The sequence below is a fragment of the Limanda limanda genome, chromosome 15 (genome assembly GCF_963576545.1).
Source record: "Limanda limanda chromosome 15, fLimLim1.1, whole genome shotgun sequence".
In the NCBI taxonomy this organism is placed as follows: domain Eukaryota; kingdom Metazoa; phylum Chordata; class Actinopteri; order Pleuronectiformes; family Pleuronectidae; genus Limanda; species Limanda limanda.
The window spans coordinates 20,054,051-20,080,283 of record NC_083650.1 but is presented as its reverse complement, the minus strand read 5'-3'; the positions used below and the strand labels follow the sequence as shown (position 1 = coordinate 20,080,283).

The 26,233-nt window shown below is 42.1% G+C and overlaps 1 protein-coding gene across 1 annotated transcript in view; it reads left to right on the top strand.

The window, feature by feature from the left end:
* Nucleotides 1-26,233, top strand: part of LOC133020437 (inositol polyphosphate-5-phosphatase A-like) — a 148,336-nt gene that overhangs the window by 56,470 nt on the left and 65,633 nt on the right. Inside the window, exon 5 of the mRNA XM_061086997.1 lies at nt 24,851-24,914. Within this exon, the coding sequence (XP_060942980.1) occupies nt 24,851-24,914 (64 nt within the window). The remainder of the gene's footprint in view (nt 1-24,850; nt 24,915-26,233) is intronic.

The window sequence follows — 26,233 nt, the reverse complement described above, 5'->3', positions numbered from 1 at the left end:
GCCCTCCTGGATCATCACTGCACCGGGCTTTGGACTGCACTCTCACACACACACACACACACACACAACACACACACACACTTCACACAAACTCACACCACGCGTCTCCCCATAAACAGAGCTCTGATAAAGTGTTTAACTGTGTGTGTGCGTGTGTGTGTGTGTTTTGATGGGATGTAGCCGAGGGAAGTAAATCAGTTGTGTTAGAGGTGGAGGTGTTGTTGTCCTGTTGTGGAGGGTGCGGTATGTATCTGTGTGTGTGTGTGTTTGCGTGTGTGTGTGTTTGCGTGCAGGGGTGGGGGTCCACAGATAATGATGTGATTCCAGCATGAGGCGGGCTGGGTGTACCTCGCCACCGTCCATTATGATGTGCGGCCCCCAGCCACCGAGGGGGCAGAGTGAAGGTGAGCCTGTCATATCGATCTTTTTAGTGCTAAAATATGAGCCACTTTACTCTGCTCCCCGGCGCAGTGATGTGAAAAATAATAACTCGGACCCAAATTAAAAATATTGATCGCTTAGGAGGTGTTGAGAGCAAATAAACACCCTCTGAAGGATTTTTATCCCCCCCCTCCACAGCGTAGCCCTCCCCTCTCCTCCGTCTTGTCCCTCCCCGCCCAGCCAGAGGACCGGGTCAGGGATGGTGGCGAGCTGATCTGTGTAAACATCCCACCATCTTGTTGCTGAGTTGTCTTCATAATACAACTCAGCCTCTTCATGTTTTTTTATTGTTCACGGACACAAATCAACAAACAACCATCTTTTCAGCTACTCTCTAACGCTGATTGATCGGGTTTTGACTTCATAATCTGCCATTAGCTCGGCTCTATTTAGGTACACCCCCCCACCTACACACACACACACACACATCCTCCTCCCTATAGAGTCATAATTTTTTGCACATCCGAGCTTTGACTTTTTTATTCCCTGCCGCGGTAACAGATGAGCTGACACGGGGCCATCAAACGGGTGGGAAAACAATTGCCACAAGGTTAATTTTATTGCCTGCTCCATGCATTTGTGAGCAGGCGGGAGGTGTCCTCTGCCCGGGTCCTGATGAATGGTCGGGCCACTCGGGCAGGAATGAAAATGAGAGGGGAGAGGCCAGGCGCGGGGAGCCCGAGTCCTGCCGCTCCCACCTGAAATTGAAATTTTTCTGACATGCCCAGAATTGGTATTCTGATATATAAGAGAGGAGATGTTCCATTTAGTTTGATGATGAAAGCCGTCGTGTGTCCCAGTCAATTGCGTTTTACGACACCCGCTTTGCCTCGTACAGCCGAGGAAGGTTAATATCCACACATCCTAAATGGCAGATGCCAGATTGTCCAGAGTCTGAAGCACAATAAACTATTTATGGTATCTAAATGCTGCCGTAATACTTGGCCGTCCTGGTCGCAGCATTATTGATTGTGCACAAGGACGTTTGTTCTGTTTTGGGGCCAAGGCGCGATGAATAGATATTTGATGGAGCGTGGCGAGTGGGGCCGGGCCTGTATCGTCTCAGTGCTGTGTCAGTGGGGATGAGTGCCAGGCATCGTGGAGAGTCACATGCTGCCTGTTGACATCAGTGAGAGCGAGCGGGGCCCGAGCTGGCGATATCACCGGTTCCCCACTTGAGCCGGGTCCTCCCGCTGAAAGCTCCCTCCTGTCTGCTGGCGTCAGGCCCTCACTCTGTGTGTTAGTGTGTGTGTGTGTCTGTATGCCTGTGTGTGCTCATACGTGTACGTCTGTGCGGCATTACTGATATAGCGCTATCGCCGGCCAGCACTTTGTCCATACATATCGATTCTCCCTCCGCCACAGGCTATAGCCTCTTCATTTGCATGGCCCAGCCGACCCGGCAGTCCGTGGCCATTATATTCCCATTAGCTAATCTCTCAGCTTTGATTTCCATAATCCTCTGTCTATTGAGAGCCCTCACAGCCCCACTCTCCAAGGAGAAAAAAGACCCCCACTCACCCCATCCCAGTCACTTAACTCCCAAAACCTGCACAGCAACATGCGTCATACACAAACATGCATTTGTTTATTTGAACACTGCAACGATGCCTTGTGATGCATTATTGTGTTTTATTCACAGTAGGGAAAGTTTTGAAATCTTTCACTCGTTTACTAAGTTAAACTAACGATATCACACTGGAACAATTTTCAATTAAAAATAATCAAATCAATTGTCAAATAAATCCTTCTTAAGCTTTCCTGAAGTTAATAAAAACAACAGCAGTATTCTCTATAAAATTCTACAAAATGTACTTTCCCTTAAAAATACTCATTATGACCTTTTAGAATGTTATGTTATTATGAATACTAATAACATTAGTGAATCGTCTATCTGGATTATTATAAACGATGCTTTAGGACGTAGGCAACATTTAGATTTTTAACTTTAAAGAAAACATGATGCGTTACTCAGTTGTCCTGCACTGCTTCTTCTATTTTTAGTTTGTGTTTATTAGCGTCCGGCTAACAAGCTTAGAGGTGCATTATTGCCACCAAGTGGTCTAGAGTGACTACACTCATCGTGGGCTCTTTCAGTTTCATTATGTTCCGTAGGGAGTGTCTGCTGAGTCAAGTTTGAAACCGAGATTTCCGTTTACAAGTCCTTATTATCAAACCACTTTCAAACCGGACCAAAGTCACTGCAAAGTAACTAGTAACAAATAAATACAGCTAATTAACTAATGAGTCTAACTTCAATCTTGATTCCTAGCAGTTTGAATTTAAACTTTAGAAAAAAACTGCAGCTCAGTAAACAGAAAAACATTTTTGTCCTAAATAAAGAGAGTGTGTTTTTCCTCTCACATGATTTGTATTGAAAGATCATTAGGAAGTAATGTCCTTACATCTAGAATCAACGGTAGGAATGACTACTCTTTCACCTTAATGTGCAAGTTAGTATTGCATTTAAATACAAATTATAAAGTGTGATTACTTAAAAATAACCTTTTATTAGTACAACTATTTACAATAGACTTTAATCATCATTCATATGCTTTACAGTATTTACCTAATTTATTGTTCTCACCTTTGAGATATACATTTCAAACCCTTGTGATGCTAAGTATTCACTTAGCATCATTGATTTTAGTTAAATTCATACTCTGAAACTCCCAAGTGCAACAGTTTGCTGAAGGGCACCTCAGTATTGTGATGAGGGAGAGACGGGCACGGCTCTGAAGGGTACACTTCTCCACATGACTATGTTAGATTCACTTTACTCAGAGGGCTGGACGATTTAAATATTAAGTGTGGCCAACATTTCCACAGGCACCAGCAATGAGTTTCACTGAGTAGACGTGTATATAATACTGAGGGAGGGATTTGAGGGGTGTTACTCTCCTGTTTAGCTGCGCATGTTTAACCCTCTAGACCAGGGGTTTTCAACTGGTTTTGTCCCAGGGACCACCATTCTGACTAGAAAGTAATCTGCAGCCCACTGAAGTGCGTGTATGTGGATAGAAGGAAGTTTTAACATTTGGTTTTCCATGTTGGTTTTATTTAAAAACCTTAAACAAATCTGGAAAAATCTGTGTAAAAAAACAACAAAAACGGTTGATTTTCAGTGCTTAAGAATTGAAAACAAAATTAAAATGCAGTTTGTAGTTGTACTGCATCTCAGAACCATATGTACGTCAATATATAACTTTTATGCCTTAAATGTACAGACATGTAGCTGACATGTTGAGAGAACGTTAAAGTAACGGTGATCAATAACAACCAACATAAACTGGGGCTACAACTGAAGAGGGAAGATGACAGATGAAGTAATGCAGAATATGTCACAAATGATAATCATACAATATCACACAAACAATTGAGGCCTACTTAAGTTTAACCTCATGGTCAACAGCACCTTTATATTATTTAGACATATTTTAGTAATCTTGAAATGTGTTGAAATATCAAAGCGAATTTCGCGGACCCCCTGCAATGCCGTCGCGGACCACCAGGGGGCCACGGACCCCCGGTTGAAAACCCCTGCTCTAGACTAAAAACCAATTGCTTGTTCGATCACCAGCACTTCAACCAATGGGTTGACGCGATGTGGCTCGGCTGTCTGCAGCTCACACACTCACCTCCCACGTGTCCATCCACAGGAGCATCCTCTCCTCCTCTCCTTGAGGAGACTTCCAGTGTGCCAGTACAAATTGACCTTAATCACCCTCAGCAGAGTTTTCTCAGAGCGATAGATTCCATTGATCAAGAAGAACCTAGCACCTACCGCCCACCCTCCACCCTTAACACCCCATCCTGTCCAAATGAGCTGATAATTAATAAGGGCTGGCTCTGCAAACACCAGTCAACAGACAGCATGATGGATCGGACAGCTCTGGATGCAAACCAATACAATGCCAAGCTTCTCTCCGGCCCCCTGAAAGGCCCCTGGGTGTCCTTTACCCTGCGTGATCAGGCATGCACAGGAGCACCCCACCCTGCTAATTAAATACCCACACACTGCCCTTGTTTTTCAGCCGGGATGCTTTCTATCTGTTCACTATTGGCATGTATTTAATAATTCATGGAGCTGCATCACTGAGGACGTGGCTCAGGTTTTGCACTTAAGACTGTCAGCTACATCTCGTAGATTAAATAGCTCACAGTTCTCAGTGTTCGCTGTGCTTACAGGGAAGTTATTTAACCCATTAAGACCTAAGGTGCTGAATTAAAAAAAGAACTACAAAAACCTTAGTGTTCTTTCTTTCTATTTCTCTGCCTCTGTAGCAGATAGTGACATGAAATTAAAAACATTTGATAGCTTTAACGTTTGACTTTAGATGTGAATCATTGCCACTTCCCTAAACTTAAGTAAAAAGGTTAGGAACATGGCCTGGATCTAAATCTTCTCCATAGTTATTTTCATGATTGTTTATCTCAACAAAACACTGCTGTAATCTGCCTCAGCAGAACTCCCGTCTCTTAGATTGTCAGCCACTGAAACAATACATAAAAAATGTTTTTTCTGGCAAAACAAACAAATAAAATACATATCCCATAGTACATTTCGTCTTTATATGTCAGGGAATCAAAATGTGTTTCATCATGATGACATTGTGTATTAGACACACATGTTTCATCCGGCTCTAAAGGTAGAAGCTCGCTAACGTTTCCCCAGGTCTTAATGGGTTAAATGATTCTGCTTTTGCTTCGGATTATATGTTTCTAAACCTGCACCTACATCCTAAATGCCGATAGTGTACGATAAAGATGGTGCGCATTAATAATAATTATCATTCAGATGATTCTCAACATTCATCTGAAGCAGTCGCACCACTGTGGGACATTTGCTGCCGAGCTGCCAAATAACTACAGCTCCGGGCGATTTCCTCCGACTGTCACTGAGGTGGTTGGACAGCAGTGACAACAGCATCCGAGTTATCCCGTGTCCTGACAGCTCTCTGAACGAGCCCAACACTGACGGACACTTCCACGACTGACGCACACCTCTAATGGCTAATGGCTCCTTTTTTTAATCGCTAGCCTTCCTCTTAATTTGTCAACACTTTAGCTGCTGATTGTGAGATATGGGCATTTCTTGTGCATGTGTTAGAGAAAAAGGGGAAAATGTAGAAAGTGGAAAGTGGAAAGTGCAGCTGATGCTTAATGACGTTATGTCCTATCTCAGCAAGGCCACATTTGTGGTAGAAAGTGTGGTTGTCGGGGACCTGTGTGCCCCCCCGATCCGGTGTGACTGGGCGTAATTGGTGAATCTTGTCTAAGAGGAGTTGGAGGGTCCCTGGCTATGGGCTGCGAGCCTGTCATAATAACAACCAACAATGTGATCATTTCATTTCCTTTTCACTTACACATCACCTCGCCTCACATGAGACATGACACACACACACACAGACACACACTCCCACACACACACACACGGGTACAAGGTTAACGTTGGGCCTCATTTATTTCTCTCTAACAATGACTCTAAATAGGCTTTCAAAAGCCAAGTAAGGGGGGGAGACAAAAATAATCAAATCACACAATTACTGCTCAGCCTCATTCTATAGTTAAGTGCATTTTTATTGTGTAACGTTTCTTTCTCCCCGCCACCCTCTCCCGCCCCGTCCGCCCCGCTCTATTTTTCCTGCCTCCCTCGGCAAGCGTTCTCTCCCTGCCACTTCTCATCTAATATGGCCATAATTGGGTTTGGTCGCACAAATCAGATTTCAGCAATTGGGTTATCCTCCTCTGAAATTGGAGAGGTCCCTGGGCTGGCATGGGTGGAGAGTTAATCTGCTTTTGTTAAGCCCTCCTTTTGGTGGCTGCATGCAGCGGCAACATCAGGCTGTGCCAGTTAAAGCGTTTTACCTGTCACTGTGCACATGGCTCGTGATTCAGCCTCCTCTTCAAAAAATTCTAAATTCCCCCCTCACTCCTACAGTAGCCCGGACACATCCAGCCAGCTTCTCCTCGGGCAAATAATGACATTTGAATCGAGCATTAACAGGCTTAATTACTTTAAAATTGTCATTTTAATTTACACTGATATAGTATTGATCACACAAGCAGAGATTAAGGCCCTCAGTGGAGCGGTTGATGTGGAATTAAACAGGGCCCGGTCCTCCTGGGGCCCGCCTGGCCTGTCCTGCTGCAGCCAGAAGAGGAATGACATCCTCCCCCTAATGAACTGCCAGCATGCGCAGACATGAATTTCAGGCCCCACTGGAGAAGGAGGGAAATAATGGGGTTTGGGGAGCCATGGCGGGTTATTCATTCACTGCCATGCACCAATTCTCCTGTGATTCATCCCCATGCCCCCAGACCCCCACCTCCTGTTTGCCTGCCACATCCAGCCCGCCTGACCTTTCTACCGCCTAAGTGTATATATATATCCCCTCCCTCCTCTGGGAGCACCTTGCCCCGTGCCAGGTATCATGTACAGAAGGAGGGAGGAGAGGGAGCAGGGAGGGGGGGGGGGGGGGGACACCTGCAGCGAGCCGGGCAGCCCTCTAATCTAAACATCTCCCCCGGTGGTGGAAGTGCCGGTCCGTGATTCTCCCTCTCATCCCGGCTCACCGGCTCGTCTGTGGAAGACGACACTTTCCTGGGGAATTGATCTCCTCGTTCAGGCCTGGTGTCACGCACGGATGGTTAATATCAAGGGGGGGGGGGGGAATCGTTACATTAAATCCAAGCAATTTCTCCCCTAGTTTGAAGAAAGCCTGTGGCTGCCGTGGTAAGGGCCGCGTTGCAGAGTAATTACAGCTGTAAAAACAACCTCTTGACACCTGTCTCCGATGAACACACTCCACACACAAGTGCTTTTGATGACTGGCTCTTAGTGTGAGGGGCTGATAAGCATAAAGCCGAGGAAGTGAGCAGACACCGTAAGGAAGTCTGCTACACCTGACGTTTAACCGTGAAAATCAATGTGTGACTTTGCCTTTATGCACTATAGTGCGTGATGCTTAAATCTGCGAGATGGTGGTTGGCGATCTTAAGCAAAGAATTGACTTATGTGTGTGAATAGAACAACAGTCATCTAACATGCAATCTCACCCTTTGCAGTGAGTAACTATTGAATACTATATTGTATTATTTCATATAGTGTGACCTGAGTTGGGGTCTAGCATCTTGTTAGAGCAGGTGGGCCATTAATGGTATAGGTGGTTTGATCCTGGTTCCTCGTATCTACATTTGGAAGTGTCCGCATGCAGCTGTTTGAACACTCAAACTGTGTATGGTTAAAGTTAATGTGATATTGCTGAGACTTGTTTTTTACTTGGTTTAAATAAAAAAAGGATAATTTGACCCAGAATAACCCTGCAGATGCTTTCTCTTTAATCTTTGATTGATTTTCCATGAGCATCTAGAAGCAACAATAGTTGCTAACCTCTATTTGGACCAGTCAGACATGTGCTGTTTTTAACATAGTTAGTGTTCAACCAGTCAGCAATCAACAGTGGAGTGTAGGGGTGGGCTTAAATCAATTGATTAGAGTTAATATTGTTTAATGTTATGTCCGACTCATATACTGTGATTTTTATAAATTGTCCAGAAAATAATTGAGAATTTGTAATTTTTTTGTTATTTATATTATAATATAATGGCCAGTTCAGGTAAAATGATACAATTCTACAAATATCAATTCATTGTACAATTACTGCCCTAAAGTATTCCTGTCTGAAGGGTATTGAAGGTAAAACTACAAAAGATGGTAGTATCCAAATGTCTCTCAATACAAATGTATATTATGAGACGAGATAATCCTTTATTTTTCCCACAACAGGGACATTTGCTGCAGTATATTGTGGTGTTGCCCACACACAGCAGTGTAGTGGCAGAAGGCCGTCAAGACAGTCATTTTACCATTTATTGTGAAGAACCCAAAATATCAACACACTGCCTCTCAGATGTTTTGGGATTGTGATGATCCAACCCCTAGCTCGTGGATGGGATATCTTGTGTACATAATTCTGACTCATTTTAGGATAACATGATGAAGTAATGGCATTTTATGTGCAAAAGGTAAAAGATTAGTTTCACTATAACAACATGATGTAAACAGTTATCTGGACATTATTCAGAGTGAGATTGTGTGACTGAATTCCTGCAACTGGACTGGTTGGCAGAAGCATACAATTACTAGGCGGTAATTCTAGTTATTGATTTGCTTTGTTTACGGACAGGTCAATAGGACATGGAAAAGGTCAAGCTGATGGAGATTTTTTTGTGCTCCACCACAAGGTGACTGTAACTTGAAGTAGAACCGGTCATTCCAGTTTAAATATACAATGTTCTTGTACATTCAAACAAATGTTTGGATTTCAAATAAGCAAACCTGGGCAGCAAGTCTCCGTCCCGACTAACGCCTTGTTTGGCCATTTACTGCATTTCCCTGTCTGTCTTCTCTGTCCCTTTTGGAAAAACAAAAGTCTCTCGTACGCATCATGAAACCAGACAGTGATGGATTTGTGGCAAAGTCAAAATAGAACTCAAGCCTGTGCTTGTCCTTGAGCCAGTTGACTACCAGTGTTTCCTAAAACGGCCTTAAAGTCCCAGAGTGGATTGGAAGAGGGGGGGGAGGGATTGTTTGTGAGGTCCTCATTTGATTGCATTACCTACACCTGCATGTCGGGAGGTGGAAGCTATCTTGACGATGAAAGCCGAACAAAACAACAACCTCCTCTCTTTTGGCTGGCAACTCCCCATGACGGATATCAAGATGTCTCCAATACACGTAATGGACTTGGCAAGCCCAGGGTGGCCGGGCCCGGGCCTTCTACTCCACTCTGTTATCCAATCACCTTATTCTAATGCTATTGCATTGTTTAGTCAACCAGCCGTCCATTTACATCAACCCATAACCACACCGCCACACCACAGAGGCACTTAATAGAATTAGCAGGTATTGTGCAGCACATTTTAAACACATAGGCCATTTTAAACACACACACACACACTCAGTCACTCCGCCTCCCTCCCTGGCCTGATGATCCCCCGCTCGCTGTCAGAGTAATGGCATCACAAGCTGTCCATGCACCGCCTGCCTTCCCTATTTAATTGTCATAACTCTGTGTTTTACCCAGCGTGGACAGTTTATTCAGATCTTTAAATGTGTAGCCAATATTGTTGTCATGTTTATGTTTTGTACTACATATTAATAGGTCATAAAGCGCATTTGCTGTGTGATTGAATCATCTTTTACTTGCTCTTCATTAGGAAAAAGGGAGCCGAAGCTCGAGACTGACACAGTCGGTTAATGATAGGGCTCATAATTTCCTAATCTGATTTTGGGGGATGTTTGCGCGTCTGTTCAGTTAGCCAGCATATAAATAGACAAAAATGAAACAGCCACATGGCTGGGAATTTGCAGTCATATGCGCTCCCTTGACCTTGACTGGACGCATTATTTTTCCTTTTCAAACCTCAACACTCCAATGCGATCTTTTCAAACAAATTAGTCTCATATGCTTGCCCCCCTTGTGATTAACCAAGAACAAATTCACATCAAATAACGGCAAATTGTCTTAAGGCCTAATTTTCTAATGATATTAAATGGGGCACGTGTGCGTTTATTTGGAATGACTCATCTCTGGGGTCAGGGGAAATGAGCAATCCCTTTGTCCTCTAGCCACCAACCCCAGTTAAACTATTACCAATAAAAACAGCCGCGCACTCGCAGTCAGAGGGTGTGTCCTGCCCAGTCTAATAACAAGGGGCCTTCCTCCTTCTCCCATTCCTCCGCCGATTGATTTTGGTTAGGAAAATTAATGCAGTCGCTGTGAGGTTCCGGAGGTCAGAGGTAGACGGGCTGAAGCAGATGAGGGGCGGTGCTGGGCAAACGGAAAGGCGACATGCAGCTATGGGACTGCCGGAGCCTGCCTGATGAAACTAAACTGTGCGTTTGTTTGAGGGCGGACTGTGCAATAGCTTATGATGTATTGTCTGTGTTGTTTCATACACACAACCAAAAGCATCTCCTATGATTGCCAAAGAAAATATATAGGCCCATTTATTGACTACAGTCACTCACCCCAATACTGGTTGGGATGGTTGCCCTTGTTTTATCTTTTCATTTACTTTTCATGAGAAATCTTTTCAACCAAAATGAGATCCACAGAAACCTTCATGTAATTCGTGAAACTCACACCATTTGCTACATTTTTTAAAAATATTTACTAAAATGTGTGCAGTCAACCTGATGAGCAGCCCAAACCTCTATCTGACCCCCAGCACACATCCAAGTGGTGTCTTATAAAGGTATAAAGCAAAGCATAACCATATTTCAGAGTGTAATGCTTCCCAAGTGGGAACCAATCTAACACAAAGGGTGCTCCAGTCAGCAGGGTCCCTGCACAAGTTCAAGCCACAAAGGCACCCTGTGTGCACCATGCTGTAGCTAATTACCAACTCATTAAAGAGCCATCTAATTAGATTGGATGTTATGCTCTTTCAGTTAAATTCAGGCTCTTAATTTTAACTGTCTAATTACATTTCTGAAAATGAAGAAAAACACTTTTCAAAGCATGCTTTGGCCTGCTGGAAATGAAGCATTTCTCAGAATGCGGAGCTGCAGAGAACCGAATCGTCTCTGTTTAGTGTCTCCTTATCTTTTGAGTATTTTGAGGCATATATATGTGTTATAAGTTTAAAAGAATATAATGATATTTGTTTCTAAAGAGGATCTAACAGGCTGCTTTCAGCTAAAGGATACCTTTAGTGGCGTCATTTCAGGTATTTTGCCATTAGTGGAAAGTACTCTTTTTTTTATTTCTTTACATCTAGTCACATACATTTTTCACATTGCACTGCAATTAATTGCTGAAATGAGCCTTGATTGATGACTTAACTCAACCAGTTTTTTTTTGCTGCAACAAGTCAAAACATCTGCTCTGCAAATAGTTTTGTGAATCTGACTGATTTAAGAAACAATTAGCCACAAAGCAAGGCTATCAAATTAGCAGGATTTATGTAGCTTTCGTAAAAAGGGACATGACATAGAGCCATTTTACAAACTGTTCTTGTCACACTGACACAGAAGCGAGTAGAAATTAGTTTCTGACCAGCAAATTAAATATGTCATAATGTCAGTTACACTGCATACCATAACAAATCAAGTTAGATGCATCGCAGAATGAGCTAGTGGCTGTTAACATAAAGATGTAACTGCAATACAAATTTCTATTTATTTACTTTTATTTTACTAACAAATACATACAGTTTTCATAGCAATTTCCTACATACAACTCTCTATGAGCCTTATTTAGAAACGCTCAGAACCCTGAGATATACACATAAACAGTAATACAATGAAAATATATTGAGGTAGCCAACCTTAAGTCAGCTATTGTCTATGTAAAGATATAACGGAGTAAAGATGTCTCTAGCAGAGAATTAAGTTGTTTGCCCTCTGTGTGTGCTTGTGTGTATTTCTTATTTTATATCCGGTACACACAACACAGCTGCCCACCACTGTGCTGTTAAACCAGAAACACCAAGGTTGCACCTTATTTTCATCTTGTCTGTGAGAGGGGGGGGTGTGGCAGACAAACAACTTAGTTTAGTCTGAGATGCATGTGCTAGTACAACATCTAGTTGACATGAGAATCTTTCACGTATTAACCAAAACGTAAAAGCATGGAATCATTTAGGACTAAATGTCTGATCCCTCTTAAAACAACGTCTTCGTCTTTAAACATTAAATTGAATCAACTGAACAGAGAAAAACTGCTCTGAAGACAACTCTCATAAAACTTAACAATTAACCCTAGATTCAGGGATAATATAATTTAGTTATTTATGATTAACATCTCACCCCCGCAATATTCACAAGTGACAGTGGAAACCAGGCGTCTTTATTCTATTATGCAGTTACGTTTTTAGTTGGTGCACAAGTGCTGCTCTGCTGAATGTAAATGATGGCTCCTGCAAAGCCGGAGTTTGGTTTGTTCTCAGATGTAACAGATGCATTGCATATTAAGTATTCTCCTCGACTTACTCATGACTCAAGGATACACAATTCAGAACCACCTGGTCATCTGTGGAGCTCTCAAAGGGGGTGGCCCAGGAGACTTGTTGCCGACCTGCGCGGGCCCCTCCAAATCCTCTTTTCCTCCCACATTTCTGAGGGTGTGATATTTACAGGAGAGCAGACGTGGGTTTGCTGCCACTCTCGCCCCTGGCACAGGACCTCTGTTCGCTCACTTCTTAAAGCTGGCTTTTATGAGTAGCCACGGGAAAGGCCGGATGCTGAGATTGTACGGATAAAAAGAAACATCTGCGCAAGAAAAGTCCCCCGTTGTTCGCTCTTTTTTATTTATTATTATAATAATACAATAAGAGGGAAAAACCCATGACATAATTTCTTGTTATCTAAGAAGCTGAGGCTGCATTTACATTTGCTTTTCATGCAGCGTCCATGTGCTCTCAGGGGCGATGCACTGGAGTATAACTAAGCTAGCATGGAGGATATCCAGCCATTTAAATCAAGCCTCTGGGAATTTTACATAACACATCATTGGCGAGCATCGGTTTTTACATAAAGACAAAGAAGGCCACAAAGAGCCACCGGACGGGCTTCTTAGCCTGAGACGAGCTGCTGCGTGTGTTTTTGCAGACTCCTCTAAAGCTTCACGGTCCTGTGGTCACTGTTGTGTTCCAAGAACGCCTCTGCTCATACTCAGACAGCACACAGACAGAAAGCTGCTTATTTTATCTTATACATCCAGGAGGGAAAAATTATTTTTCCTGAGCCTGAACTCAAAACTGAACCCTCTCCTCTGATGGGGCGACTTCTCGTCCTGATCTCCAGAGGAGTGCTCTGCTCCAGTCTCTGAGTCTAAGGAGATACTATAGACCGCCATCAATTGTCCCTGTGCAGTGGAAGCTGTCATATTATATAGATGTTTCACGAGATGGCTCATGATCTAGAGACGATGTTGCCTTCATTTAGGAAGAGTTGTGTTTGTACTAAGGGAGGAGGAAGGGCTCTTGATGCAGAGAAATGGGAACCTTCCTGATAAATTCTTCTCACAAGTGACAAAGTAATGCCACTAAGATGCAGCAAACTAATATATTTCATTATGGGACTCCGCGATAGAGCTGTATCTCATTGGCCAGCCAAGGATGCCACTTTGTCACTACAAGGCCACATGAGCGAGCCACAGGCAGCGTGGGACAGGGACAGAATCAAAGCTGCCGCTGGACAGAAGCTGACTGATTACTTTTCCAGCTGACATCACTGCTCTGACAGCCCTCCCAGCGTCCTCAGGGAGGGAAGAGTTTGCTCAATACAGATTATTTGACATTGAAAGTTGCTTTTTCACCAGTCAGTCTAGCCCAGATGTTGACGTGTATGCTTGCACATGTCCTTCACCTTTTACAAATGCAGTTACATGTAGAAAATAGGTAATTAATTTAAGGCTAGACAATAAGTTGTGGTTTCAGTCAATATGGAGAACTTTTCAAACTTCTTTACGGTCGTAATTCAACCTCAGTGATCAGTTAAAATGATATTGCTTCCATTTTCCCTACAGCCTGTATGATCTTAATCCAATCAGTTCTTTCATAAATGAGGCCACATGAATAGGCGCAATATTAAATCAGATAATATAGATTGATGAACAGTCCTTGACAACATTAGCAGCCTTTCCAAAATGCAAAAAGGGTGAAAAAAAAAAAAATCAATGAGCTCAAAGACCTGTCATTTGCATGGGCCTCTTCCCCTAATGGGAATACTTTTACAGACAGGGAATTACAAGCTGAAATATTCTTTTTGATTATTGGACATCCATAGCCAAATATGATTTACATTAATGAGCGTAAGTATATTAAAGGCATTTTATCCCCCAGCATCCGAAACGATTGAATAATGGCTCTGGCAACCAGGCAGCGGCCTGAGAAAATATGAGAGGAGGTAATGTCACTTTAATTACTAATGGTTACCTCAATTGTTCAGACTTTGATTTTTCATCTTTGGAAACAATCTAATAAGGTAAATATTCATCATCCTCATATCCCCTTTTAGAATGATGATTTTGTCCAGCAGAGACAGCGCAGCTATTTAAAGGAAGTGGACATGTACCATGCCGGCCCCCGAGATCAAAGTTTTATTTGAAGATTGCTTTCAAAAGATAATTTAGCTGTGTAGGAAGAAGAAAGGTCTTTTCATGCCCAATTGCAGACGTCTGATACACTTAGGGTTGAGAAGTTGACCTTGTTAGCCGGGACAAACAGTGTAAAATTCCCCTTTAGAACTATAATTGTCCCACATATCGCTCTTCACTGTTTGTCACTGAGTGAATGCTACATCCTGTTTTAGTACTAGTTGTTCTTGTGTCCTGATTAAATTGTGCGCTGCAGTGTTTTTGACCTGAGCTTTATTATGAAGTTACAGCCGAGCTGTGTGTAAATCATGGGGTTGGGTGACCTTAGAAGTGCTCTGCCTGCTTTGGTAAACTGCTCTAGTCAACTGCAATTCACCAGCACATGAGACACTACAGAGTAGTCTTTGACATTGTGCTGTAATTAGGTTAAAACACTCTATTATAAATGTTATATTATATATAATAAGCATACACAAGGTCCTAATGGCCCTTTTTGGCATTGACAATATATTGTTAAATTCAGCGTAGATGATGTTACATTACATGATGTTTGTAGAAGATTTGTTTAACTGCTCTAGATTAACATTGGTTTAAGTTGTTAAAGTTTTTCATTACATGCAGGAAGATGTTGTACTGCCAGAGGATTAAATAGGAAAGATTACAAATCAGTCAGTATAACTACACTGGTTGAGTTATACTGTTTGTTTCCAGATAACCATGACACGATGACCTTGTCTAGTTGTTGTCTTCTATGTGAACTGATGATCGGCCTTGAAATTTGCAGTGTGCTCCATTTCACCAAACGTTGAGTTAATTTACATTAATGGTTGTTCTTTAGATTTAGTTATAGACTTATTTAGACAATTGTGAATGACGTTACATATTTGACGATCTAATATTTATGGTTGTAAATGTAATATTGTTTGTACTACTGGTGTTCTACAATTGTCTGCTCAGCTTTGTGCTTCCATGAAGCTCTAAAACCTTCTTAAGGAAAAATTTACTTTTCCTTCAAAATAACACAGAAAAAACAAATAAACAGTAAAGATAAACAGATTTTGACAAAGCTGTAGAGACTCCTTGGCTCAGGTTCCAAAAACGTTGATTCAAAATGTTCACGATATCCTCCGACTTTCATTATCGGGTTGGAGATTTAAGGAATTTGAGACACCGGTGATATCTCCCACTATGTAAAGAACACAACACACTGTTGGCAGATTCAAGGCTCCATCACTAGAGGTTTCATAAAAATAATGTCCAGTATAAACAATACAATCATATTAGCTTGTTGTATAGAAGCTACACATTGTGTCTTTGTATCCGGTTGTAGCCTAATGAAAACAAGCTGGAGTTGTATGGATGCAACATTAGACCGTTCCTGCCCCTTAAATTCTCCACCACCAATTTGTAACACAGGTTTTGCGTTTCAAGATTTTTGAGTCTCACAATCAAGCTGATGACGTCATCTGGAATACATCTTTTCGACTTTAAGAAGCTCGCAATAGATTTTATACAACTGTTTCACAGACTGAAAAAAACTCCTTGGCACAAGTGATCTGAATTTAACGTAGACAATTGGTGGACTGGCTGTAAACATTTCGATCGAGGCTAAATCAGGTGCAAAGTCGCACAATTTAGATGCAAGTGACCCCTGATTAAACATCAGCTTTTTGTTTCCTGTTACTTTACCGAAACTAGAAGGAACAACATTGTCGTCTGAACTGACCGGCCTCACCAGCGGCTTCTGCTTTAACTCTTTTCTACCTCTGATCCTGCACTTGACGTGTTTTTGGGGCGTACCTGGGTTAATGTCCAAAGAAATGCCCCTCACCGTGCCTCCATTTAATTTGTTTTAAGCATTAATTCATAGAGACATGCAAAGCACCATTTTATCCAGACTCATTAAGAGGTCAACAGCAGCACAGGCCCCACAGGTGTAATCCCATTTACTTTGATCCTCAGTTTTTATGTCCTCGTTAAAAGCTGCTGAAGTAGCAACAAGGTATTAGTAAATACGCAGCCGGAATATATATGAGCATTAATCATTGCTTCACAACAGAGCACTGCTACCTAAGTGGAAATGGGGGGGATGTGCAATAATCATGCATTGAGCTGAATATTAGACCGGAGACATGTACCTTTCATACCCAGCATGTATTACAAGCACCGCATCCATTTCTTATTGCTTTATTAGAAGACGTTTGTTCAAATAAGCAATCTGAAAATAGCAAAGAGGTGCTATTACAGACGGTAGGGAACATTTTTAACAAAGTTATTAAAGTCTTCCATCTGAATTATGCTGAAGAGGCCAATGATGTGGTCTAGAGCAAAAAGAAAACAGCCCGAGCATCATAAAGAAGCCCTTTTAAAGTCTGAGTCATATCATGTATACGCGTATTCACTTTTGTTTTTTTTGTTGTTGAATGTCATTGCTGTGATGGTTTTATTGCTTTAGACCCCTCTGCCGGGCAGGTTAGGGGAGCGACTGCACGACTGATGAGCGTGGCAGGAAATTGGCAGATGGAAGCATCCATTTCACCGCTAATTAGGGGGTCCAGAAGCCCGCCGACTGACAGGGTTCAACTGGGCAATGTAGTGCCTGCCAGCTCCCATCCCGTGCGCTTTATAAAACGCTCTTTAATTCCCCGGCACAATATCATTAACTTTGTAAGTGGATGAACACAATGGACAAGCAATTTAATTAACTTCTACCATTGAATGTTGGAGGGGAGACTAAATGAAATTAATGCACAATATTTCCCAGGGAGGCAGCCAACCTTGGGAGTGGGTCTGGATTGTTGGCAGGTCAGGCGCTGCCATGGGTTTGGCCAATTATGCCTTGTTTAGACCCATCCATAATATTTTCCTCAAAAGAAAATAAAATCAGTGGTTTTGAGATCAATCACAAGCGCATGTCGCTCTGCATTCTGGGAGATTTTAGAATAATGAAGTGGAAGCCCGGAAACACTCTGCCAGAAGCTTTCCGAGTCGTACAGAGCTGAAATAAATGGATCATAACTGATCCGTGCAGCAGGGGGGGGGTTACGTGAAATAGACCATAAATAAATGGGAAATGCAGCAAATACAGTAGTTTCCGTTTGTGGATCCAGGGAGGACAGTGACGGTCGCTCAGCCCAGATTGAAATATCTGAACAAATATTAGAAGGACACGTTCATGATCCCCAGAGGATGGATCCTAATGTGTTTGATGATTCCCTGACTTTTTCTCTCGAGCACATCAGGCAGGTTGATTTGTGGTCCAAAGTAAGATGTCTCCATGGGATTCGGTTCAGGCATTCACAGTTTACACTGATGATCCCCTGACTTTTTATTTTGCACTATTCATCAGTAGTTCAACATAATTTTTTTTAAATCCTCCTCGCGTACTGATATCAATGAATATATTAATTAAGTCTTATGAAAAAAAAGCCAGACAATAACATACGTATAATTATTTTGGAATGTATCGACAGTGGATGCATTTCTAATGTGTAGCAGGAGTTTTACAGCCTTGGAGTTCTGCAAGTGTGATTATAGGATGTGTAAACATATAGCAAAGATGCAAATATTATAACAGTATCACAGCGTAAACGGCCTTATCTGTTTATATCAGGATGCTACAGGTCAGTTTCATCCACTGCAGTTACAACGCCAGTTTAGGCCTGTTGGGGAATCAGAATGAAGGATCGACCTTCTCTGTTTTTATTGCAAGGGATCAGTTCTAGTCCTATTTTGCAATGTTAACAAATTTTTAAGCAAGGTTTTCTTGAGGTCCCTCAAAGGGGCCACGGAAGAACATTACGGGATTAAGCTAACTTCATTCCTAATTACTGTGAAATAAATGACTACATGTATGGTTCCTTTTACTGTGTTTCAAGCCGTTATATTTATTCCCTCTGTCCCTACCTTACGTACACCGTCCCCCCTACACACTCACACATACACATACACATACAAACACACACACATTCACACACGCATGCACACACACACGGACACACACACACCCCAGAGACAAGAGCTCCTTCAGGACGTGACGGATGGCTCCAACAAACTTGTCGCTTTCAAATCACAGGAAGTGACAGAGGAAGTTTTAATGAGAGTTTTGTCTGTGTATCCAGTCAGGCCTTCCAGGCAGCCGATGAATAATAGACACTGTGGCTCAATACTCTGAATACTCAATCAATGGCACTGGGAGAGGGCCTTGGCAAACACATATGGCAGCCCGGGGTGGGCGGTGGGCTCAGGAGGGGTAGAAAATACTGGGGCTTCTCCATCTGTATCTCTGAAAAAAAAGCCCATCTCTATTGATGCCGCTCACTTTTGTGCTGGGGTGTTTTCCTTGCTGGGGATGACAAACAGCCTGTTTGTGCAGTATTGGAGGTTTGTGCATAGAGGCTCCAGTGAAGGTGCTCCTTTAGCCCCGGCCTCTGCATATCAATGGCTCCCTCACTGGGACATAGGGGACTGATCCTGAAATAGATATGTGGATTCTTTCATTCAGGAGCTGTCGTCAGAGCACATAGTGAGCTGTTCCATTGTCTGCTGAAGGATTCACCTTTTACACTTTGAGTTGGAATACGTGGAGACTTTTGCCGTGTGTGAATGCCGGTCTTAGCTGACTAATGAGGATATTGTGAATCTATTAGTCAGAGATTTTGTCTGTGCAGCCTCCTGCTCTAAGCTGTTTGGACATGGAATGTTTTTGTGATGTATCGCAACGCAATTTCTTCATGACAGCATATCTGATTGACCTTTCCAATAAGACCGTGTGTGTGTGTGTGTCCGTGTGTGTGTTTATGTGGCGATGTATCTATGTGCAGGTTTATGTGGAAGTGTGGCTTCACTTGTGATTTGACAGATGAGGAGACCCCAGGGAATTCTGAGCAATGAGATATAAACTGGGAAACGGCCCATTCTGTCTCCGCTGTAGGAGGCGAAATGCCACTGAAAACCCAGAGGAGGTATTTCTCCGAGGTGCCTGTAATGAACATTGTAGCCCACAGGCCGAAATCACCATGATTGCAGTGCAAGTATCAATTCAAAGTTAAGACTTGTTGAAGGATAATTGAGGTTTATGGCAGCTTGAGTATAGTAGTATTCATAGGTCTGGTGATTCATCTTGTCTAAAAAGACTTAACTCACCAAGTAGTTGCTGAGACTACTTGTACACTTGCATTCAGACTCTCAGTCGAATCATAAACAGAAGCCCAGAGCAAATCGTTTTGCCAAATTTATAAAATAATAATTTACTTTTTGAATTTATTTCTCTGAATAAGTTTACTTATTAGATTAAATTCATTTATATTCTAGTAAATAAAATGTCCCTTATTTGCTAAAAACAAGGCATAAATCCCAAAGTTCCAAAACTGAGAGACAACCACTTTAGTAGAGGACGGAGAAAACCAACTAATATTCACATGTGAGAGTGAGTTTTTGGTACTTTTGCAATAAAACTATCGATGCCACTTTATTTTATATTGATTGACTAATAGATTAATAATGAAAGGAAAATACATTTATGAGGGATTATAAAACATTTTAAAAAGAAAGGAATTGACACCTAAAGCTGCCGTTTAAGGATTTATGTGCCTGTGACCTTTCAAGCACGAGGCTCTTCCTCATACTACTGATAAGGAAACTCTCCATCTTGAATACCCACAATCCATTTTGAACAAATCACAAGTTTCAAGGAGGGTTAATGACCAGCATTTCAGGTGCGTTCACTTTGGGTTTTACATCCTGCTCTCCATAATCTGCAGTGTTACAATCTGACTGATCATCTGACTGCTGCTGTTCCTGAATCTGTTGAAATTGTTGTGTTGCCAGAAGTTTTTAGTTAGGTATTGCCAGCATTTTTATTGCCACGGAAAGGTATGATTAAAAATGTCTGGGAAGCCAAACAAAGGTCCAAAGTTCCCCAACTCAAAAATAAGACAAAAAGAGGTGCAACATTTCCAAAAATACTTTAAAAGGTTTTTAAAGTCTTGTATTTAACTTGTTGAAACCTGCAAATACTCACAATATTAAATAATCTTTATAGTCTTTTCTCACAGCATGACATCAGATCCCACATCAGACCAAAAATGCCACCCTGAGCAAAACTAACAGTGCACATATTTGAATTAGCTTTCCCTGCTCTGGTGCTGTTGGAGTGTATCATTTATTTTCCCTATTAAAACCCTCGTTGGACACGCGTTCTCATCGCTGTGCTCCAGAAAGCCATAATCCTGCACTTTGCCAGTGTCCGGGGACAGCAGAACATTAGCCCCTGAAGTTGTACAGTGACACTGTGATGACACTGGAGTGTGTATGTGTCGGCTCTCCTGGGACTGGCCACTCTCCCTCAGCGCAGATTGGAGGTGAGACCTTGAAGAAAAATTATTACTTTTATGTTTGCTTTATGGCTCATTTTTCACATTAGACGCAGAAAATCTATTCAAGGGTCACAGAATTCCTGCTTCTCTTCGTCGGCCAGAACTAATTCTTGCAGCCCCTGGTATCGATAAAGCATTCAGCGGAGCAAAGTATGCAGGCTATGTACTGCAGCTCTCAAGTCTTTATTTTCCACCAGCCAGTCTATTGGGACTTGTTCAGCCCGTATCTGCAGGGGTTTTGGAAATGTCAACTACACACTTGCACAACCACACACGCACACACATGCACACAGAGAGCGAGCACAGTCGGCGTGGTGTCATTGTGCCCTTATCTGGGACCAGTGTGGCCAATATGACTTGTGATAAGAGATAGCATTGCCAGAACGAGTCATAAAACCCCAGCTTTTATGGTGCGGTTATTGTCTTTCTGTCTACAATTATGGTGATTACTCATTTCCTCTTACTTCCCCCCATGGCCCTCATGGTGCACTTAATAGACTGCATTTTACTAATGGAAAATTAAGTAGCCGCCGTGGCAGTGGGGTTTATAAATATGTAAAATATACTTTTAATTATTTCAAGTGAATCTGGCAGCTAATCAATAAGGAGGGACGTGACAAACATACGTTTGACACAGGCCATTGTAAAGCTACTGGTAAAAGATAAGCATGGCCTGTCAGCGCAGTCCGGCCCTAATGAATATTTTGAGCCTGTCATGTAAGGAGACAAATGGATTAATTGCGCCCCGCTAATATAATAGCTTCTTCATGAAGAGTGCACGGGGGAGGCAGAGGAGAGGAGAGAGAGCTGCGAGGTTCTCAACCCTGATGTCAAATAAATATTTATTAGGGTTGAGGGTTAAGTAGATTTTTGCGATTACACGGATAGCCACTTAAGCACAGTTGTTTATCATTTATTTGAAAATTGATTCATGCCGATTTGTTTGATGTCATATTAATTTTATTTTTAGTAGTCTGAGGCAGTGAGGGCATATAGAGGGATCCGCTGCCACTGCAGGAGAGACAGTGGCAATCTGACATTCAAGCGACGCCATTAATCCATCAGTTACTATATTATATATTTATTTTTTTGCAGGCAATCATTATTCAGGAGACTTAAGTCATTATTGTATTAAGTTTATAAGTAGGTTTTGATTAACTCATTGATCATTTTGTTTGATGAAAGTCTTAACAGAGCCCAACGTTAACTCTTTATATTATTATTATTTTATCTCTTCAACAGTTTGAATCAAATATTTACAGGAATTTACAATTTACAACATTACAAAACAGAATAGCAGATCATCCTCATTTGTGCATTGAGTTAACAAGTCAATCTTAATCTATTTTCAATCACTAAAATATATTTTTTTCTTGTTTTTTAAAAGTTTAAACCCAAAGATTTACAGTGATTTACAATTGACAACATTATATAACAGAGGAAAGCTTAAACTCCTCATACGTGCAGTTAGTAAAAAAGATGGTCTTAAACGAATAATGAATTACTTACATTTTTATCCTTTTTATTTTGTACCTTGACTTTGCAGAAAGAAAAACACGCACCCCTGCAATTTAATCTGCAACAGAAAGAAATGCACATCTTTAATTTCCCACGACATATTTCAACCCGGTCATTTTTATTTCACGAGCCACTGAAATATTCACACAAACGCAGCGTTTTGACAAATTGCCCAGTTTTCTCTCTCACTCGCCCCGTTTTCGTATCCATCTCTATCTCCGAGTCTGTTGTCGGCACTTTAAGGTGAAGGAGACCATAAAGACAAGTGAGCACAAATAAGTATAGGGGGCCTTTCCTGGAAGCCATCCCCTCGCAATGGGAAGCTATGACCTTGAGTCCTGTGTTCGTCCAACGCCCCTCTCATATGCAGCACCCCCCCCCCATCCCATCAGCCCGCCTCCCTTCCCCTTGTCTCTGCCGTCGTCCCTCCGAACAGCAGAAGGGATGACGGAGGGAGGAGAGCACGGCGGAGGGTTCGGGTCAGCAGCCGCTGTTCTCATCAATTAAATGTGCGACAGTGTTTTCCTCTGGCTGAACTTATATGTCAAGGAGATGGGCAGGACCTCATGTTTGTGCTTTTGACAAATCAGCAAATGTTTAATCTCAAGATGTGCCGGCACTCATAAATAATGCAGAGGCCGGGCCGGGCCCAAACGGGTCGGAAAGAGAGGTGTCCGTCCCCCGGCCTCGATAGGAAAACACAAGAAAACACTAAATCCTCCCAAATGACGGCCTCTGTTTTCTTCAGACGTCTCCTTCTTATGATCACACCCATTCAAACCCTTTTACTGTACCTAAGCATTACGGGTGTCTCTCTCTCTTCCTTTAACTCCTTCCTTTTAACTCTGTCACCATATTTCTCATCTAACTCTTTGTCTTTTGCCTTGATTTTCTCGCTCGTGTTTTAATTTGGTCACTCTGGTCTTTTATAGTAAAAGTTACTCTCCACTCTGACATTCTTTGAGAGGGGCAAAGGAGACTCAGAATGATCCCTAGGCAAAGGTCTGCTATCTCAAAGACACAGGGGATTGAGCTTGAGCTTTGCCTCCATTTGCCCTAAATGTAAAGAGGGCAACAGAAAGCAGTGTAGTGGACTGTGAACCGCATCAAATCCCCTGCTCTGCACCACTCTCACTTCTTCCCACAGACTTTGATTGGCTTGTCCACCGACTGGGAAAGTTTCCTGATTGTTCACAGGGAAAATTAAGATTTTAAGCCTATTGAAGTCGATCTCTGCTCATTCAAAAGTCCATCTGAATGTGTCCTTTGAAAGCTAAAATTGTTGACTCCCCGCATTAGACGACTCTGAGCCCCCAGAATAGGGGTGTGCTGAGTGTACTGTACTGGGAGCACGTTGCACCTGTTGTTGTGTACTTGATTGTGTGTAGTGCTTGTCGCTTCCCATTGAGTGGAGCTTTGGGTAGTGTGCTGTGGAGTGTGTTAAAGAGTGGTGCACTGCACTCTCAGTCCAGTTTATTAGTCAAGTTTTGGAAAGGTTAAGATCAGGGATCCTAGAAACTGGAGACATTTATTGACCTACGAATTCCACAAATGTCTGTCTGTATGTGAAACCCTCATCTAGTGAACCAGTGTGATTTGGACCCATCTCTGGGTCAAACTGCAGTCAGAGTAATTATTTTGTTTATTTACAATCCCCATTACAGAATGAGACAGACATTTACAGGAGTCGTGGGTGCTGATTTCCTTCATAACAGCAACATTTATAGAATCACTTTCAAAACAAAAGCACAACATTTGTTTAGTTGCTACAATGCTTTTATAGAGCTTAATGACAGATGTTTTATTTTGAAAAGTTGAGAACTTGGGTGTGATGATTATGTCAGTTGCTTAACAGATCTCTGAAATAGCCGACATGTTATGTATGAAAAAATATCACTAGTTCTATAAATCCTTCAAACTTATATACAAACCACACACATGAATAGTAGTACAGCAAATTCAGTTTCATTTTATGAAAAACATTGACTATTAAACCTCCACTGCAGATTAACCAGGTAGGATGACAAAGCTTTGTAACTTCTCTCAGCACCATAGACTGTTTATAAATAGCTCTGCACACAAACAAGGAAAAAGTGACAGTACATAGTAGAACTGTTTGAGAAGGAATAATTCTGAAGTAGCTCTGTAACATCAACACAGGACAAGAGAACAGGCAGGTTTTAAAAACGGGCACTGCACTGGTGATATATAATGTACATTGGGAGGACATTGGAAATTTTGCAATAAGGGTAGAAAATGTTTCATATGGAGAGTCTTCACCTGGAAAGTGGTTTGATAAATGTCTCGCAAATCCAGTAAATAAAAAAATAATTAATGTTTTAGAATAAAAGGGAGATTCAGAAGATTCATGGAAAACCTGTTAACTCAAATTCTCTTCCTTTTCAGGCTCTCGGAAGTTTCTACTTTATCCACGAGTCTTTGAAAAACGTCCACCAGTTTGATTTCAAAGGTGAGTGCCCCCCCTCCGACACACCTCCCCACATACATCACCTCCCATGAAACCCTCACATCGTGCCCCCTCATCCCACCCCTGCATATCACACACAACCATTTGCAGGCTATTCCCGCTTCCATCAAAAGCAGTGAGCTAAGATTGGCTTTGAGGATAATGTAAAGGGAGCGGGACAGAATGGTAATGCTTATTAATATTAGGATTTAATTCATAAGATTTCGGGCCTACAGTAATGGTGTGTGGTGGGTTATTGGACAGTTACAGCGGTCTCATCAGCCTGCGGTGTCAGAGGGCCCCGGGGTGCAGTGGCCGTGCTAATTAAAGAAGGGATATAGATGTGGAGGCACCTCACTTCCTATTAGACCCAAGTCAGCATTAACACCAGTTACCCCAGTGAAGGACAGGGCGAAGGCAGGGGAGGGGTCGAGAAGGGACAGGACCACTCCCGTTGTACACACAGACTTTAAAGATTTTATTAAGAATTACATCGACTGCTGAACACATTTGGTTTTCTTTTGTAACCAGGCTTTTTCGCAGCGGATATTTAGACCTGTAACAGTCAGAAGAGCTCAAGTGTAACCAGTAAATCAGCGTTTACACCACAGATGCTTTTCCAAGGAACTGGGGAAAATAATTTTGTGTCTTTCTACAGCAAGGACCAGGGTTTAAATTTATTTCTGGGGAAATCGTATAACTCTTTTAACTTAACCAACGTAGCCCCTGCACGATTCATGAAAGAACAGGAATCTTTGGGGTGGGGTTTACCGTGCTGAAGATGCCCGATTGGTCAAGTACTCCAGCGTTTTATGTCCTTCTAAGTCTAGCATTTGCTGTGTTTTATTGCTCATCTCTTTTACAGAGTTGTCTCAATAAACACATTTGCAAAGCTGAATATCACAATTTTAATCTTCTCCATGTTTACTGTTCGATTAATATAGCATTGTTGTTGTCGTATTAGCACCACCTGGTGGACTGGAGACGAATGGCTTGTCGTAGCCGTCAGTTTCTCTACGTCAGGATGCTAATTTGCAGATTCTCCCCCCAGTCTGTGGTGGCAACGCAGATAAACAACTGTCTGCTGGAACCTTGAAAAAAGTTCTTGGGGTTAGGAGGTCCAGGAACTTTTTGTGAAAATGTGGCTCATCCGTTACAATGCCTTCAAGTGTCCCAGTTTGTACCAGGGTCCTGAAACTGAGAGAGCTACATTGACTTCAGACATATTGTATTATTCACACTTTGTGGTTTTCCTTCTGTGAAATGTCAAAATAAAACAATGAAATAGGTGCCTGCAAAGACTGACCATGAACTATTCAGGG